The sequence below is a fragment of the Vanellus vanellus genome (genome assembly GCF_965231255.1).
Source record: "Vanellus vanellus genome assembly, chromosome: 5".
NCBI lineage: Eukaryota > Metazoa > Chordata > Aves > Charadriiformes > Charadriidae > Vanellus > Vanellus vanellus.
In genome coordinates this window covers 6,239,110-6,257,013 of record NC_138910.1, presented here as the reverse complement: position 1 = coordinate 6,257,013, position 17,904 = coordinate 6,239,110, and the positions used below count along the sequence as shown (strand labels likewise).

The 17,904-nt window shown below is 37.9% G+C and overlaps 1 protein-coding gene across 1 annotated transcript in view; it reads right to left on the bottom strand.

Moving 5' to 3' along the window:
- The window catches only part of LRP1B (LDL receptor related protein 1B), a gene marked incomplete at both ends in the record, with an annotated part of 773,038 nt that overhangs the window by 290,603 nt on the left and 464,531 nt on the right, over positions 1-17,904 (bottom strand). Inside the window, 5 exons of the mRNA XM_082483434.1 lie at positions 1,701-1,881; positions 10,342-10,578; positions 11,885-12,028; positions 14,055-14,226; positions 17,190-17,412. Coding sequence (XP_082339560.1) covers positions 1,701-1,881; positions 10,342-10,578; positions 11,885-12,028; positions 14,055-14,226; positions 17,190-17,412 — 957 coding nt within the window. The remainder of the gene's footprint in view (positions 1-1,700; positions 1,882-10,341; positions 10,579-11,884; positions 12,029-14,054; positions 14,227-17,189; positions 17,413-17,904) is intronic.

Genomic DNA, 17,904 nt, shown 5'->3' with positions numbered 1-17,904 from the left:
TCCTAGTTGTTGAAGTTGTCATGATTTAGATGCTATTTACATGCCTCACCTTTGATTTCACCAGATTTATCTTTCTGAAATTCTACAAATTTCTGAAATAACTTGTGTGATCCTAACCCACTTAAACTGCCTGTACTTTGAGGAATAAAGTCCTGGAATTTAAATTCTAAATTTCCAAGGAATGAAACAATGAAGTGAAAAACAGTTGCGTTATCAAATCTGTGTAAATGATACCAATTCAAACACACTTTTTTGTATAAGCATAATTTGATCAATTTGTTTTTTTATATAAGAAATTGGAAAAGATAAAGAAAAAAACTGCACCATCATTGCACAGGTTTACAGATATGCAAATATAGCTTTTTTGTTTATTTTCTGTCTATTCCAAGTCACCCACCAGAAGGTTGTTTTGGGTTCTTTTAATATATTTGTAAATAAATGCTAAGAACATCAATCAATTTTTGATCCATGAGGCTTACAAACTTCATTGCATGTTTGACTCAAACAACAGTACGTTTAATCACAGAATTATAAAACCTGCATATGCCCTAAAGCTCAGGCAGAGATGTAGGTCAGTATGGTATTTATTTTATTGGAAGACAAAATATGTTTTACAAATGTTTACATGACTGCTCAACAGCAATTACTGAGCTTTTCTCCATCAACATTTTGTCTGTACTTATCCTAGTTATCATGTCATAAGCTAAAACGTGCTTATAGTAACAGACATCTACATTAATGTGCTTTAATTGTATCTCAAAACACAGTTAATGCTTCTACATTAGTTAAATCAAGATTAATACTTTCTAAACATAATTAAAATGCCATAATAAATGCTATCCCTCAGGAAAAGCTTCCATGAGAAGTATAATCATGAAGGGCATGCTGTTTTATTAGAAAAAATCTTTTATATAATAGCCCTTTTCAGACAATACATCTTCATACACTATTTCCTGTGACATGCATTTACTGAGCTGGAAAATTTAACAAAGTAATTGTAGGTATGGTTATGGTTTGTGATCTGATTTTACATCCTCACTATCTGACCTTAATTAATTGTAGCCTTTCCACACTCACTTCCATTCCTCAAAGGGCAAACTCAAAAGTGAAAACCTGATAGAGTAAATACATTCTAGCACTAGGAAAACAGCAATCAATCCAGCCACACTAGAATTACCTGCCTACATCATCCTCCAGTGACAATTCTTTGAATAAATGTAACACTGAATTTTTCGGTAAACCACAACATACCACACTAATATAATGTTTGTTTTATTATGCAGCCTATCACAATTAATTATGCTAGTAAGTAATGAAAAGCACCTGTCTCATTTAGTTTTGTACAAGGATATGGTTATAATTATCTTCAGAAATTGAGACTTACAAAGAGAGAAATAAAAGACAGTATTATAAAGTTCACTTGGTATTAAAAATACAAACAGGTCTGATACACTCAATTTGTTTGAGAAAAAGGTGAATCACATTCAAATTAACTCGACGTAGGTTCAGCTGTGTCTGGGTATACACGTTCTTCTGAAGGCTTCAGGCAAGAATGCTGGACAGGAATTACAGCTATTATAGACTACTTTAGAATTAGAGACTACTACGTGACTCTACAAACCCCATACTAAGCAAAATTCAATCTCGTATTTATGCTATAAAGGCATGCACTAAACAACATAAATTAGTCTACTTCATACCCATTGACAGGATCGACAACAATTCCTCTAGGGTGGGACATGTCTCCCTCCAACAAAGTTTTTCTACTCTGAGCAGCTTTTTCCAGTCTGGCTACAGCAATCGTTTTCCTGTGGCCATCGTTTGTCCAATAAAGATTATTTCCAATCCAGTCCACGGCTATGCCTTCTACATTATCGAGATCTGTTGAGAGAGAGAAGACAGTAATAAGAGATTAATAATGTAAGTTTATGTTCTAACATTATCCATTAGTATAAACAATGGAAAATATATGGTCCATATAGCTAAATTAGATTATTTCCTTGAATCTGAATTATATTTGCTGTGTCTGTCAGAATTAGTCTTTGCTGAAAACACCCTATAACAGACAAAGACTGGTCATAAAACTTGTGTATTAAACCATAAGCCTTCATACGTTAACCATAGCTGCCCCTGGGCAAATCACTATTTAACAAAAACCTACTAAATTTTAACCCTAAATAGCAATATCAATAAATTCAAGAACAGCCTCCAGGATCAGCTCCAGTATCTTGCTTTTGACCAAATCACAAGTTTCATTCCTATTAAAAAGCAAAATGGGCATTCAATTTACATTTGTTCCATTATCCCTTGACCTTGCAAACCATGTAAGCAAGAACATCACAACAGTCCGAGCTATTCTCCACAGCTAAGCACAAGAGGAAACTATTGGCATAGGAAGCAGTACACGAGCGAAGAGCAGTGCTACCGTCAATGTACCAATGGGCTCATGAGTCTGACAGCGGTAGGGCTCTGTCCAGAACCAAAATAAGTCAAGAATGTTCACTCCATACAGTGTGGAGGTTTCCCCACTTGAGAAGTAATAAAAAAATTCCCTGAGCAACAAGTTTTCCCTCAGACTTATCCAACATCCCTTAAGATTAATGGGAGAGCTCTGCCCTCTCCCACATGATCCCAATTCTTTAAGTGACAGCATAAGGTCTCTAAAGTGCTTTCCATCTCTCTTCATCATACCCTTCCCCTTTTCTTTCAGAAAGATCTCAAAGTCCAAGCGCACGGGGTGGGATACGGAGAATTTCCACTCATTCTCTCCCAGTCTTTGTAGCATTGTGAAGGTTGAGGCATCACCCGCCTTCAGGCATGGCCCTTTGCCACCAGCCCTCTGGCATGCTCCTCCCGCTCTGGTCACTCCTCACCTACAGCACGAGCCCACCATTTGTCAGGGCCGCTCACACCCAGGGGAGCGATGGAGGCTTGGGCCACGGCGTTGGTGACCACCTTTTCTGGCCCCTCTCCCTCGCCTGTAGGCACGCTCTAGCAGCCCTGTCCCTTGCCTACCCCCTTCTCCTCAGTCCCTCCATGGTGTATTTCTCTGTGCTGTGTCACACCACCTCTCTGTGCTGCTTCCTGGGCAGGCCCAGCCCCGCACCGCCCTGACACACAGACACCAGCCCTTGGCCTGGCCCTTTCCTCAGGGGCGGCTGGGACCGGTTCTGACCAGCCTGGGGCGGTGGGAGCCCAAAGCACAGCACCCAGGGGCAGCGCCTGAGGGAGGGGCTGAGGGGAGGGTTACCGGCTACTCCCCCCCACCGCCTTCCAAAAGCTGAGGAGGCCACGTCTGCTTGCTTTAGTATCCTTTCCGAGGTCAAACTTGAGGTGGAAATGCCCATTTTACTGTTACATTCTTTGGTATCTTGTCACCTGGATTAAAAAAAGGTAATGGGGTAACAGCGTCATAGCTCTGACTCCAGTGCTTCCACCTGAGAAGCCTGAGAATTCACGGCGCCAAATTGGTGCCTCCTTTTGCTGTGATAAAAATGAAGGTCGGTATGGCCGAAAAGGTAAGATAAAAAAAAAAATAAATCAACAAATCAACAAAACACGCTAACCTCCCCCCCTCCCTCCCCACTACAATACTATGGATTGTATTACTTATTTGTCACACTCAGATATACAAACCTACAGTACAATTTCAATGACAGGAATCATCAAGACTTGAAAAATGTAAATTGCCTTTTCTGTTCACATTTACACCAGTAATGCCATCCAGATACAAGCTTTCATCAGACTCATTCTTTCTCGCTAGTATCGACGTCACTTTCTGATCAATGCTGGAGTTTTTTGGAAGATTTTCTCAGAACAACATGATGCAGAGAGATTTTTATTGCAATGTACATAAAAAGTTCATTTTTTAAGAAATGCTGATGTGACAAAATAACTGATCCTACTTAAATCATACTTACACCAGATACACATGCGAAAATCTGCTAAACTGAACACAACTGTTTATTGTTTGAACTGTGCTGCCAGACATATGTAATTTAACTGTCAGCTTTCCAGACAACGACTCCCCATGAACTCCTGAAGTGGTCGTTGGGGACATTTCAAGTGGTTATCAGAGTCATTTTTACTGCAACAGCATTGTGCAGTGGCGATGTGTTGCCATCATCTAAACCTTCCCTCAGATTTCTCCACCAAGATGCCTCCCCATAATACAATCAGTAACTACTCACGGAGAGGTCTTACTAACATTCGTAACTTCAGCATACCTACAAATTTTCTTTTGCAATGTGTCAGACATATTTTCCTTGGGATCAACTCTTCACCCATAACATTTTTTAAACCCCAAACACCTTTACCGACTATCACTCTCACAAACTATCTCATTCCCTACAAGACATCAGTAAAATTCTTTGTGATGGACAGGAATGCAAAGCTCTTTTACCGAGTCACAGTCTACATAACTTAGCACAGAAAACTTTCTGCTTACTATAACCCATAGATAACATATGGGACGTCATCAACCATATACTAAGATAAAATATGACAGTTTTACCCAATAAATGAACTATCGGGCTTTTTATACACTCGGATGCAATAACAGCATCTATAAAAGGTGCTGCTACAATACCAATAGCAGTGGAACATGATGAATTACTTCACAGTGGTTTTGTTGAACAAAGTTTTTTAGTGATTGTAATACCACCATATTCCCTATCAAGTTAGCAGAGCTATAATGTTTTCAAATACCTTGTCATTGCAAAATGTTTCATTTTTGGTTAATTTTATAACAATTCATTTTTTTTAAAAAGCAAAATGTATTTATATACAACATTTAAGTATATTAAAAATAACAAGGATCCCCTTATTAGGAGAGATACCTCAGTCAGTATGCTTTCGATGGTTAAGAATAGAAAAATAAAAGCAGCTGGTGCCTACTGAAAGTCATAGCATGACAGCCGTGTAAGATTTTAAAAACTGCTTTTTCCCTTATCAGTATCCTCTGTGTGGGCACAATGGCAACAGACAAACAGCACAGATGAATAAAGATAAATGTGCAAATGAGATTATTTTTTTTACCATAGAAGGAAATATATTGACAATAACATAGAAAGTAATTGAGAAATAAGTTTACTTGTCTTGAAGAAATCAACAAGGTTGAGATTAGTTTAGGACTCTTTGTAGCTTTAACGTTGTATATAGTTCCAAGTGTGTATTCATCCTATCCCATCCATTTTGCTTATGTTAAATTAAACACTCATGGAGACTTACATATATATGTATGTATATATAACTGTGTTGTATTTTACACTTGCTAGGTTTTGTTTGCTGTTTTTTTCTTTAACCCTTGAACTGCAAAGTACAATCTACCACCTGCAGTGTCCTGAACAGTAACAGGAATTAAAGGTACATAACATCTCCAGCTGCCATCTTTAAATGTGTAGTTTTTTGAACGTGGGAGTAATTGAAGCCTGACTCCCCCTGTATTCATGTGTTCCTTTGTTTCTTGTTTTCTTCTCTTTTGTTATAATTCCATTTCAGAATTTCTGTGTTCAGATTTCTATGCCCAGCTGCAGAAATCAGTAAAATGAGAGTGAACTTGCAAATCATCAGTTCTTGATATCTTCCTCTCCCTACTTTTACAAAATGTTAGAATTTTAATTATATTTGGACCTCTGCCCTGTATATCAAATTAAATTGAAATTATTCTAAAGGTCTAAAAGCTGTTACAGAGAGACAAAGGTACCCACCAAAGTATCAACTAAACCCTGTTCATATAAGAAACTAGACTTAAATTTACTCACGGTCTAGAGATGACACTACATACTGTGAGACACAACATGAGAAAGCTGGGGGGGGAGGGGGAAGTAGCATACGCTGAGAGGTTTTCCAAAATGTGTTTAACATTTTTGTCCATATTTCTGATATATCTAAACTTCACTATTACTTTTGGGCATGTATTTTACCTTGTGATCTAAAAAGCTTGAAGGAAGCAACGGTGTCAAAATTCACTCTCCGGATGGAGAATATGACACAACAGGATGATGATATACCTAACTCAGCAACCACCCAGTCTGACAAGTCAACCAGTCAAAGAACAAAACAACCATGATCAGACAGAGTGGGTGAGAGCACTGCCAGAAGCTCAGCCGGGTTTCCCAAGCTGATAGACACAGTTTTATTTGTTGTCTCTCGGTGCCTTTGCTACATTCTTTTAAAAAGGCAATGCCAGAGTCAGCCGAAACTCTCTGAAAGTGGGATAGCGGCCTTTGGTGGTCTTGGAGCGATCAAGCATGTTGAGAAGAGAGAAGTGCAAAGTATGGTAGGGAAAAGAAGACAGCATTCTCACTAAGGACCTGGTAGCCAAGGCTCACAGACATAGACTGCTAAACAGAGCAGGGAACAAAGACAAGCTTCAGGAGCAAAAGAAAAGTCCTTCAGGGCTCAGAGGAGTCTCAGCAGATTTCGCTCAACTCAAGAAAAGACTGACATGACTAAAATCAAGCTTGAGGACAAGGAGTGATTTGTTCAAAATCCATTTTACTTTTATCCTATCTTGTGGAGGAATTCCTGAGGGAAAGAGGTCATGGTTTGATTCCAATGAGCAACCCAGGATTTTAGCCAGGCGGAGAGGCCTACGCGTGCTGTCCTTGAAGTCTATTCTGAACAACATGGGAACAAACTTGGTCCGGGAGCGAAACTGCAGAAGGGAAAACAATCAGCGTGTGCTATGTCCATGGGCACAGCACATCGCTGATCAGGTTGGGGGGCGTTACGTGTAAGCAAGAGGGTTAAACCAATCACCATGTTGTTTATGTGTGCTATTTCTGTAAATATATACATATTCACCATATTGTTTGTGTGTGCTATTTTTGTAAGCCTTTATATACTCTGCTAAAACACCTAATAAACGAGAACGACCATACTCTCATTGAGGCTACGTCGTTACTCCGGGACATAATCCCACTCTGACACTATCTGACCAAGACTTTATGGGTTAAACACAGTTTTTATACTAATAAGATCAGCTTCTTAATGAAAATCTTGTTTTTTTGATTTTTTTTCTGCTTTGGGAGACTAAACAGTCCAAATATGGACAGTATTTCTATCAACAGCAAAGCTAAATATCAGATTAGAATGCTAGATACCTCCTAAATTTTACAAGCATATTGCTCCAAGTCTATTCAGTTTCATATAATAGATACTGTATCTGAGCTACATACCTTCTCCAGTAATTTTGAAGCATCTATATTTCTAGACCAAATAAAATCTAAATAAAAAAACCCACCGTCATAGTAATTAGATATTAAATGTAACAGAAGGTTTTAAAATAAAGGAGAATGATACAGCATAATCCTATAGGGACACTTCAGACTCTTTTTGTGAAGTTATGGTTTGATGGTTTGAAGTTCACTTTTATTTAACTGAAAGCTTTAAATACATTCTTTACTTTTTAGGTGGGCTTCACATCAGTAGCAAGCAGGAACAAAATAACTGCCATTCTGCTGTTCTGGTTAAACAAAATTGATTTGACTAGAGTAAGCCAGGCTTTCTGCACTGAAGCCCTTTCAATGTAAAAAGGATGAGGTGAATAAAATACCATTTTGATCATTCTTCACTTGATAATTGAATTGGAAATACTACCAGAATTTTACAATCAACAGTAGTATGTGGGCTCCAAAGATACTGAATATAGATACAAGATTTTAAAAAAATCATGTTTCTAGAGTCAACAATTTGCCACACTGGTTTTAAATATGCAAGAAATTATAAACACAGTGCGTAATCTGGTACCGAATGGCCTAGCTCAATGTCAGTTAGGTCATGTACACTAATAGCACTTAAAATATTAGATTAACACGAAAACCGGTGAAAAAAATTCTTCCATATACCAGCCAACTAAACCGCTTCCAGAGATCTTTACAGACTTGCTTTGACCTTTTTTAAGCAAAAATTAGACCTTGACCATCTTTGCTAATACTTACAAGTGAACAATACAACTTTAAGGCTCACAGCCCCCCCAAACAACATAAGGGGGACAAAGACAAGTAAAAAAACCCAGAGTTCGCGTTTATGTTACTTTAAGTGAAAAGTATTTAAATAGCTTTAAAAATGTCTGGTTTGTTCCAATATTTTATTTAAAAAACTGATTTGACATGCAAGTTTGAAACCTTAATTATAGCAATTTCTGTTGCTAGTAAAAGTACACTACTATTGCAGTTATGACGCCAACTGTAGGATAGGCCGTGCTGTGGGCTGTCAAATATTTATCAATACTACACAGCAGTTTGTTTCCCAAAGCGAAGAATAAGAAATCACAGCTGAAACTATACGGGAAATCAAACTCCAGCAGCGTTAGGTGCTCAGTGTTCTCAATTCCCAGTCAACAGCTTGTAGGATCAGGCTCTCTTGCAGGCAAACTGTAATTATCTGAGTTACAGTGTTGTTTGAGTTAGCGTATCTGCTCTTGCAAAACCTGATAGTCAGAAAAAATGACAACTTCTAATCTGAGAAGTGACACCTACCACAGATAGAGTTCCTTAGCCGCATGCTGTTCAGAGCGAATATTAAACCACCTCCTGACACACCTGATTTTCTTTAGTAGCCTTCCGCCAAGGAACGATTTAATCTGTCCCTGCTGAGTTCTCGAGAGCTGACAAGAATAAAAGCTGAGGTGGTATGGCTGGAGGCCGTATTAATTTTATAAATCATGAAAAATACATTAACAAGTGTTCTTTAAACATACTTTAAAATTATGAAACTATATCAAGATCTAACTAACAATGTAAGCTCCTGGGGAAGGAGTAGAAGGAGAATGAGAGTGACATTTTTTTGGTCTTTGTAAGTATTAGGACCACAAATAATACATCATTGGATAGGCCATAACTCTTTTGGTATTGCATTGGTATTTTTGCTATGTTGTACATATAAAGTGTTCCAGTTAAACATCATTTAAAAGAGTCTCCTCAATTTACTGGTTTGGTATACAAAGTTTATTCATGTTTGCATGTTCGATTAGACTCACTCCAACCTGTTTGACACCTTTCAGCAAGGATGCTCCTTGGTGCTGCCCTGTAATGTTGAAACCTACATACTGTCCACTCCTTCCTCTACTCCACATTTGGATTACGTTGTTGTAAAATGAAATGTGTGCTGTTTAGTAAAAGAAGGTCAGCAATGGAAGTTCTGTAATGTATATTACCCATTTCCATATTCGCAGTGAAATGAAGAATTACCAGATTGACAGTTGAGTATTCATTATTTAGTCAGCTGCCTTTTATAAAGCAATCACCAATATTGCATAACGAGCCATCTATTCCTTGCAACTACTACTGAAGGGATCTTTGGGCAGACTCTGAGGTCTGTGGAGACACCTTATGCCAAAACAGCACCATATCACTGCAAACTGCAGGTAACTTCTCTGAGACGGGTGGATTAAAACACGGGTTATGAATGACAGAGAATGAAAATCCCTGTGCTAAAACAAACGTGGTTTAGTGACTTTCCCTGTCTTGAGCTTCAGTTTACAAGTAAAGATATTAAATTCTCTGATGGTCAAGATGAATATTCACGCTGCTTATTTTCTTCAGTACTAGAAAATGAAGGAGTTGTTACCTCCTGCTGAAGCAGTCTTTCATGAAAAGGATCCATAAAAGAAAAAGAAATATGAGTTGACAAACTGGAGGTTTTATCACTGAAACAGAATTTTGTATGATCTGCTTCTAGAACAGGGACATTCTGTGAAGTGCGGTGGGACAGGTGGATGCTAGAGAACTGGTGGTATTCTCTCTCATTGCTATAATAAATGGTACAAACATCTTAACTAAGGTTCTCAAAAATGTTTAGGTTCTCCTGTTGGTTCGACATATACAATGGAAAATGCATCAGGGAAGACAATGCTGTCATTGTCTTTTTCTCTAATGAGTTTGCAAGCACTACAGGAAATCTCACTCTGCCAACCTACTCGAATAAGGTCCAGAATCCACATTGTGATACAAATTGGAGTGAAGGAGTCTTACAAAGTCCACAAGAATACAGGATGGCTCAGTGCACAATTACAAAGAACTGCATTATGGATGCATTGTATCTAACTACTGAGAGAATACAATGGAGATGTAAGAGTTACTCTCTGGCAGGGATAAGCTTAAATAGACAAAGTAAGAATTCACAACAGAGCAACTTAACCAAACTTTACATTTCTTTACTTGGGAAAAATAAGCAGGAAGTGGTAAAAAAAGAATAAATCTCCAACTCTGTTCAAGGCCTAGTTTGGGTTTGTTTTCCACGGGAGATTTAAATAAAGCTTTAAATTAACTGTAAATGTCAGTTCAACTTCTCCTTAGTGAGATTCTCTGAATGTCACTATCAGTTAGCATTGCCTACCGTCTTTGAGGATTGTTTCTCGCTCTGTGCCATCAATTTTCTGTCGTCCAATTAGGAAACTGGTAGTATCAGCAAAGTAGATGTAATTGGTTTCGGCATGGAAGTCCAGAGCACGAGGATTGACCAAGTTTTCTATAGGGATCATGTATTCATCAGATACTTTGGTATTCAGGTCCATTCCCCGTATTATTCCTGGGCGTCCCTTCCCATAAAAAAGAAACAACTCGTTCTTTGGTCCTGCAAAAGAAAGATTACAAACATAAACAACTGATGCTGCCTAATCTTCTTTACAGTGCATAATGTCACTGTTTAATTAACTGGCACAATTAGTGAGGGAGCAGGAACATTATTCAATACCAAAAATTAAACTTTCATATATTCTGAAGGTATCTAAACTCAAGAAATCTAGCTAATTATATTACCTTAATTAAAATACAAATTACTTCAGTGAGCTGCTTACGTCCAATTAATTTCTTCTATAAAAGTTCACACTGAAAAGCAATGCTAGATCACAGAATAACTTTGCACCTCCTGTGAAATGGACATATATAGCTTTGTAGACATTCAATTTTACAATTCATTAGGATCTATCAGGGTAATGTAGACCATGACTGAAGTAATCATTAAATCTAACAATTCCATAAACTCTAGCAAATACAAAACATCTTTTTTTTTTTTTTTTTTTTTTACCTGACGTTTCTCAGAAACAAACAAGGCAAAAGATTACAGTAAATTCCTTTCATTCCTTTCAAATGGGAAGGAATACAACAAATCAACACACACTGTTCTTTCATACTGAGATACAAAATATGGATACCAGTATTTCCTATTTCTGAGGAGATTTTTACAATTTAATCAAGTAGGTTAATTACCAATAACTGAAGTGTAGTAAGAGGATTATCTTTCCTTAAAGACAAATATCCTTAGACCCTTAATACTATCCATATTCTTCTTTCAATTTGACCTGAACTAAATCAATGCCATTTGATCAAGAAACCAGACAAAAATAGGCGTTCCCCAAAAGTTTCAGAACTCTTCTGTTGCCTGTAGGTGACCAACGGATTGTGTGTACCTAATGTTAGATATAACCATAGTTATACAAATAAAATTTGCTCTCACAAAGTCTTATCAGAAAAACCTTGCTTGACTTATGCCTATGACCAGCCTGCTTCTGAGTTACAAGGTGATTTTATGGGTAGAAATTAGGTGTGACAAACTATTTAACTGCATTTCAGTACCTATGTGCTGTGAAAATGCATAATATATAAAGAAAGAGTAAGACTTAAAACCTGTGATAATTTTTAGAATTCTTTAAACAGCATCCTAGGTTTAATTTGTCACTTCTACGAACTAAGCTAAATCAAATCGTTTAAAAAGAATGAAAGGAGTCTATGAACAAAGTGTCAGGTACATGTTGCAAACAAATTTTACCCAAAAGCAGCCCATGTGATTTCTATTGTTCTTGATAAGCATGGTAAATAACACCCAGAACAACCCCCTGAAATACTAGCGGCTGGCAAACTCTTTGATTTAAATAACATACTTTTGCATGACCTGCCATCACTCCCCAGGATGAAGCCAGTCCTGCAGCGACAAGTCCGTGCTTTGTAGTTGCTGCTGAGCAGACAGATGTGCGAACATCCCCCCGGCATTCCATATGGGTCCACTTCACATGCATGGCTTCTGACTACGGCGAGCGAAAAACAGCACGATTTAAATCCATTTAAAGCAAGATGATTATATGCATCGGCATGTAGAAAGTTTAGACAGGAGGAGAAGGGAAATTGTGCCACAATAAATCTTTCCCCAGAATATAACTACAAAATAAAGTGGTTTTTTAAGATGATACCCAAAACAGACAAGTAATCCAAAGGGCCATCTTGTGGCTATGAAGTTGTACCCATCGTTGTATGCGATCACCCCTTTTTGAATAAGCTTCTGCCTAGCGTTTGCCAGGCAGCGCTCCCCTGGGGTAGCTGACACTTTTGCCCTTTTTCATTTGTTGCTTTGGTTCATTTGGTTGGTCGGTTGGCTTTTCGAGAACAGAGCGGATCCCACGCCAACGCAGTTTGCTATTTATTCAGCTCCGTTAGACAGTACCTTTCTGGGGCAGATGCCTGTGCAGAAGCTAAAGAAGAGAACAAGCCTTGTAGCACTTTTCCATATTTGTACAGTTGGGACATAAATCCAGCTGAAGAAGCCAAAGAATTCCTTCCCCTTGACTTCATATCTTCAATTGCACAGTTCTAATTTAGCAGACTAGTATATCAAATTAATTTTCTTAAACTCTTTAAGGTAAATCCAGTGAGAAAACAAAATCTATCCTGCTATCCTACATTTACTAAGCCGGCTTACAACAGGCCAATAGTATTTTAGCTCAAAAAATGTTTTTCTCTTTTTTCTCCTTTCCCTCAAGCTTTTTAGTTGTTTAAAAAAAAAAAAAAAAAAGTAATCAAGTGGTTTAAGGTCGATATTGTTAAAGGTATACAGAAACTCTACCAAGCTGAGACAGCTTTTACAGCGCATCTTGACAAGCAACAAAGATGTCCATTCAAAACAAAAGAAATAGCGGAGTGAACAAAGGGCAGGAGGAACAGAGTAATCGCAGGATGTAATAAAAGATTACACCATGCTCATGTCTCTCCTCTACTCAGCCTCTCTGACTCCCTCAGGGGTGCGCGAGGGGGGCCTATAGCAAGGGAAGAGTCTTTGCAGCCTCCTTCAGACACCGACATCTGCAAATCGATGCCCTCAGCTATAGGGCGAAAATTAGTTCACCCAGTCTACATCAATTTAGAGTTTGTTCCCGCTTCAGAAACTTCTCTAAAAGCAGTCAGTCTGTTTAATAACATTGACGTTGATCACCAGAATTGATGCGTTAGCTTTTCTGTCCAAGCAGTCATGGCAACGATTTATTGCTATCAGCCATATAAAAAAAATTCTCATAAAGTATCGCTGTAAACATTTTGGATCTTGCTATCTTTGCACAAAGTCCCCACAAATCACACTGCTGTTCTGCATGCAGAAAGTACGCGATCAGAGCCAAGATTAGAGTCATACAGGACTACGGACCTCAGAAATTGCTATTTTACCAAAAAATTCTGAGATTGGAAAAAGTTTTTCATTCTAGACAAAAATGAAGATTTCTCTCACAGAAGGCAAAGATGATATTCGTTCAAACCAAGGAAACTTAACAGCAATTTCCCCTCTCAGCAATTGCTGCGCTGGCAGTTAGGCAGGCCAGCTGCCCACATCTCCGTGCTTTTTTGGCAACCCCGAAGACGGGGGCTCTTTTTGAGGTTCGTAGTCTGTCTGAAAAGCAGGCCCAGAGAAACCAGGAATCTCTGAGCTCTGAGACCCAAGCGCTCTGAGACTCAAGCGTGTGGACAGTATTGGACATCTAACAGTTTTGAAGGTGTTAAATTCTGAAAGTGTTGAGCGCGTGGAGACAGAAAACTTGCAGACCAGGGCTCTCTGGAGGTTCTCCAAGCTGAATGCTCAGGAAGCAGTTGTGTTAGGAGCTCAGAGACGTGGGAAAACTGGCAGTAAAGCACATAGAAAACTGGGCAGATGAAGAAGCAACAGAGAGTTCTGCCGCAGTGACAAATTTTTCACTGCATCTTCTGATACATTGTTCTGGAAGAACATTTTTAACCACACATCCACCTCATATCTGGGTTTACGTTTCCTGGAAAGAGGAATTTTGATCTTACCTGCCGTTTGAGTTCTTTTCTGGTACACACGGATCTCTTTAGCGTTGTCAAGTCCAGCAAGAGACTGAACATCGGTGCCGTTATATCTGTTTATTCGTAAAATGCTGAGGTTATCTGAATTAATTGTATATAAATAGTTTTCAAATACTGCCAAACCACAAAGATGCCTTACCTGGAAAAGAAAAAAAAATGGTGTAATCATTTTCGCTGAATATTTTAGGTATATCTATGATTTGTAAACATCAAACATGACTGTGAATTGTACATGCTAAACTGTACAAAAGGATTTTTGAATGTGTCAATGAATGTTTGTAAATAATAAACAAAAACTACGCTACAAGTATAGTTCACATTCTTGTGGTCTGGAGTTTATAATTAGAAAAGCTTTGTGCAGGGAAGAAAAATAAAAATATTTAGCAATCCAAATTCATTTATCCTCTGAATTTCCCAGTTTCTCTGTCTTTTAAATTAAAAACTCCTTCATACTTAAAATACAACAGCTTATTTTAGTATTAACTAATATTAATTACCTAATAATAACCAAGATAAATTAGCTAATATTAAATAGCAATAACTAATAAGTATAGTAAATATAGATATTTAAAACACAGTTTATAGATTGAATTGATGCTTTTTTTAATTACGTTATAATCAAAGCAAGGCACATAGTGCAAGATATACGCACTGAATATTTTCTTAAGAAAAAAAAAAATAAAAAAAAATTCCCGCATCTATGCTGTGTTCCATTTGTGTTCGCATTTTTGAATATGTTCCTTGTCATACTGTACTGCTTGTTTCTCAAAAAGTGAGTTCTAAAATTATATTAATCTGTGATGTGCCTGGGTACATGGATTAAAAATTACCTAATGTTAGTTAGCCAATCACGGCTCAAACATGAAGAGTTTGATAATCTAGCGGTTGTGATTGATTTATAGATTTAGAAAATGTAAAATATCTCATTGGCAATTTTGAAAGCTAAACAAACAAAAGAGAATTTGTTGGCAGATATTCAGATATTCACAGGCAGAATATCTTACTAGTCTAATCAATAAACTGTTCGCCACAAAGTATTTACTTCGCTCATTTACTCACAAATTCAGACATATGTCACCAAAAAAAAAACACAACCCCCCCCCCCCGTCATGCATCAAATATTTCAGTCCTTTTTGGAAATTTCCCTCTCTGTTGGCCAAATCTTGCCATTGTATTCTGCTCTTACTGGGGGGGGGGGAGGGGGACACGGACGACACCAAAAAACAAAAAACAAATAGCTCAATGGAAGTGTTTTATTAAGACCCAATAAAAATTCAACCCAATTATAGCAAGATGGAAAAGAAAACAGACTTGAAAATAATGATGCATCTGTACCAAATTGTTGAATTCTCCTCTGCATTATAATCCCTTCTTCCCTATTTCTGTTTGCACTCAGTTTAAAGCTTTATTATTTAACTCCCATGAGAGCTTTTCTATATTTACACCATTAAAACTATGTGACTCTTTTTACAATGCATTTTATAATGACTTAATTATTTGTATTTAATTTATGCATTTGTTGTTTTTTCTGTCTCGTGAAGCTTTCCAGCTATCTTATGCGTGAATGGAAATGTTCCTTGCCACAAAGAATAGTCCTGTGAAAGCCACCCAGGCTATCAATCATAAAAGCCCGTATCATCTGGAAAGCATGTCGTTTGATATGCTTGTACTTAGGAAATAAACTTTAATCCCTAAAATTTCTTAAGAATAGTTTTCTGGTCTGCTGTTTCCTTGGACTAATGAGGAGCAACTTGGAGTTACAGCTGTTCTAAATCCTGGCCAATGCAGGCACAAAACCTAGTGAAATTACCAATTTTTCATTTGAGTGGCAAGACAACCCATATTCTTCTCCTTTGCTGATAGCAGCGACCAAGCAAGAGGCCAAACTTTTTAATACCCTTTTTAATACCCTTCACCCATATGGAAAGAAAAAGACATCCTTCTCCTTTCTTAGCTAGTTTAGAGAAGAAAGAATTCCTTTGCACTTGATAAAGAATCCTCTTTTGCATCTAAATTTCAAAAAGAAGGGAAAGAAGAAGCATCTATCCCATGACATCAGTACAACTCAGTTACAAGCCTGTAAAAATACTTGTTGGTTGGTTCTGAAAATGGCTTTCTTTTTTTAAGTATCTACTCCATTACCTCAAAAAAAGAGTTTACAAGACTTGCCATTCCAGAACAGCTGGCTAAAAGATAGGAGTAATTTGGTAAAAAAATAGGAAGGAGTTTGCTATTTAGCCAGGTGACCTAGACTGGTTTTTGTCACATTTTCTGCCTATTTTTAAATGGTAGTTATGCTAGCCAGCTGTCTCTGGGTGAAGAGTGATTACTTGGAAGCAAGCAAAGAATGACAGCAGAACAGGTAATATGTTTATTCTGTCTGCACATTTTTACACCCTCTGTTTAACTTCAGGCAGCAGCAGATGTAAACGTGGTACCCACACCAGATCCGGGAGTCCAAGTAGCAACCAGGAACGGTTTGGTCTTTGCTAATTTTCCCTCGATTTACATAAGCCTCCCAACTGCCAGGGAACCCTTCCTTTCCCTGCTACCCACTACGCTGCTCTCCAAGCTGGGAGATATACTCCTGCTCAAAGATTCACACAGTCTCAGCATTTGTATTTATGACTGAACATCTGGATCAACTGGGAAAAGCACCATTGACATCAACAAAATATGATGTAAGGGCATCCAGATTGGTCTGAACAGGTGAATAGCTTCTGCTATTCCGTTTCTTTCACGTTCTTGAACCTCTTAGACTCTTCTTCCTCAACTGGCAAGGACGTCTTCTTGTCATTAAGAATTTACCCCCTAGTATCTTTCCATTGCCCCACATTTTCCCTCCTGAAGTCTTTTGCAATGGGGAGTGTGACTTACACGGTGCATTGTTAACGCGACACTGCATGGAAGCTTGTCCATAGGTTGAAAACCAGGCTAAATTGCAAATAAAACAAAACACGCAGGTTGATCTTTTAATGTCTAATGAACTAAAAAGAGAAAAAAAAAAAACAAAAACCACCCTGAAATTACTGTAAGTGTTAGCATTATGTATGTTCATTTATTGATACCATTAATTTTACTAATTTGCAAATAAATACCTACTTGTCTGCCTTTAATTATTGTGTGCCTCTTTCTCCCTTGATAGTCAACAACTTCCACGCTATCCAGATATATGTCAACCCAGTACACATATTTATTGACGAGGTCTAGGGCAAGAGCAGTTGGCTGTTCAATTTTAGAGTCTACTATCCACGTCCTGTTCATTCCATCCATGTCACATCTCTCAACCTTGGCAGCGTTCCCGTAGTCTGTAAAGAAAAGCTTTCTGTTGAAAGAAAATAAGATGTTGTGAGTTTCAAAGGGTGTGAGCAGAGTGCAAAGCTCCTGGTGGCTCTGTGCAAAGTAAGTTTTTGTTCCTTGTCGTTTCAGGGGGTTCATCTATCAATAACCCATATAGCCCATATTGATAATCATATCAGTACCAAAAAAATTCACCACGTCTTCTAACAAATTCACAGTTACACAGAACTGTGCAATGTACAGAGGTTCTAAATGTGTTTCCTTACACCACAGATACACCATGTAAAAATTGTCTTTTAAATGGATGGTATTCATACGTGCAGAGACTACATTGCAATCTTAGACATCTCTAACTATTATTTATAAAAAATGGCAAGATAGTCACAAACACCAAAGAGTGGCAAAACCGCAAAGCACTCACATGGTTTGGAGAACAATTCATTGCATATGAGGTATGACAAATACAGTGGTCCACACTGTCACGTTTTTGAAAATATATTTCTAAAGAAGATGCTTT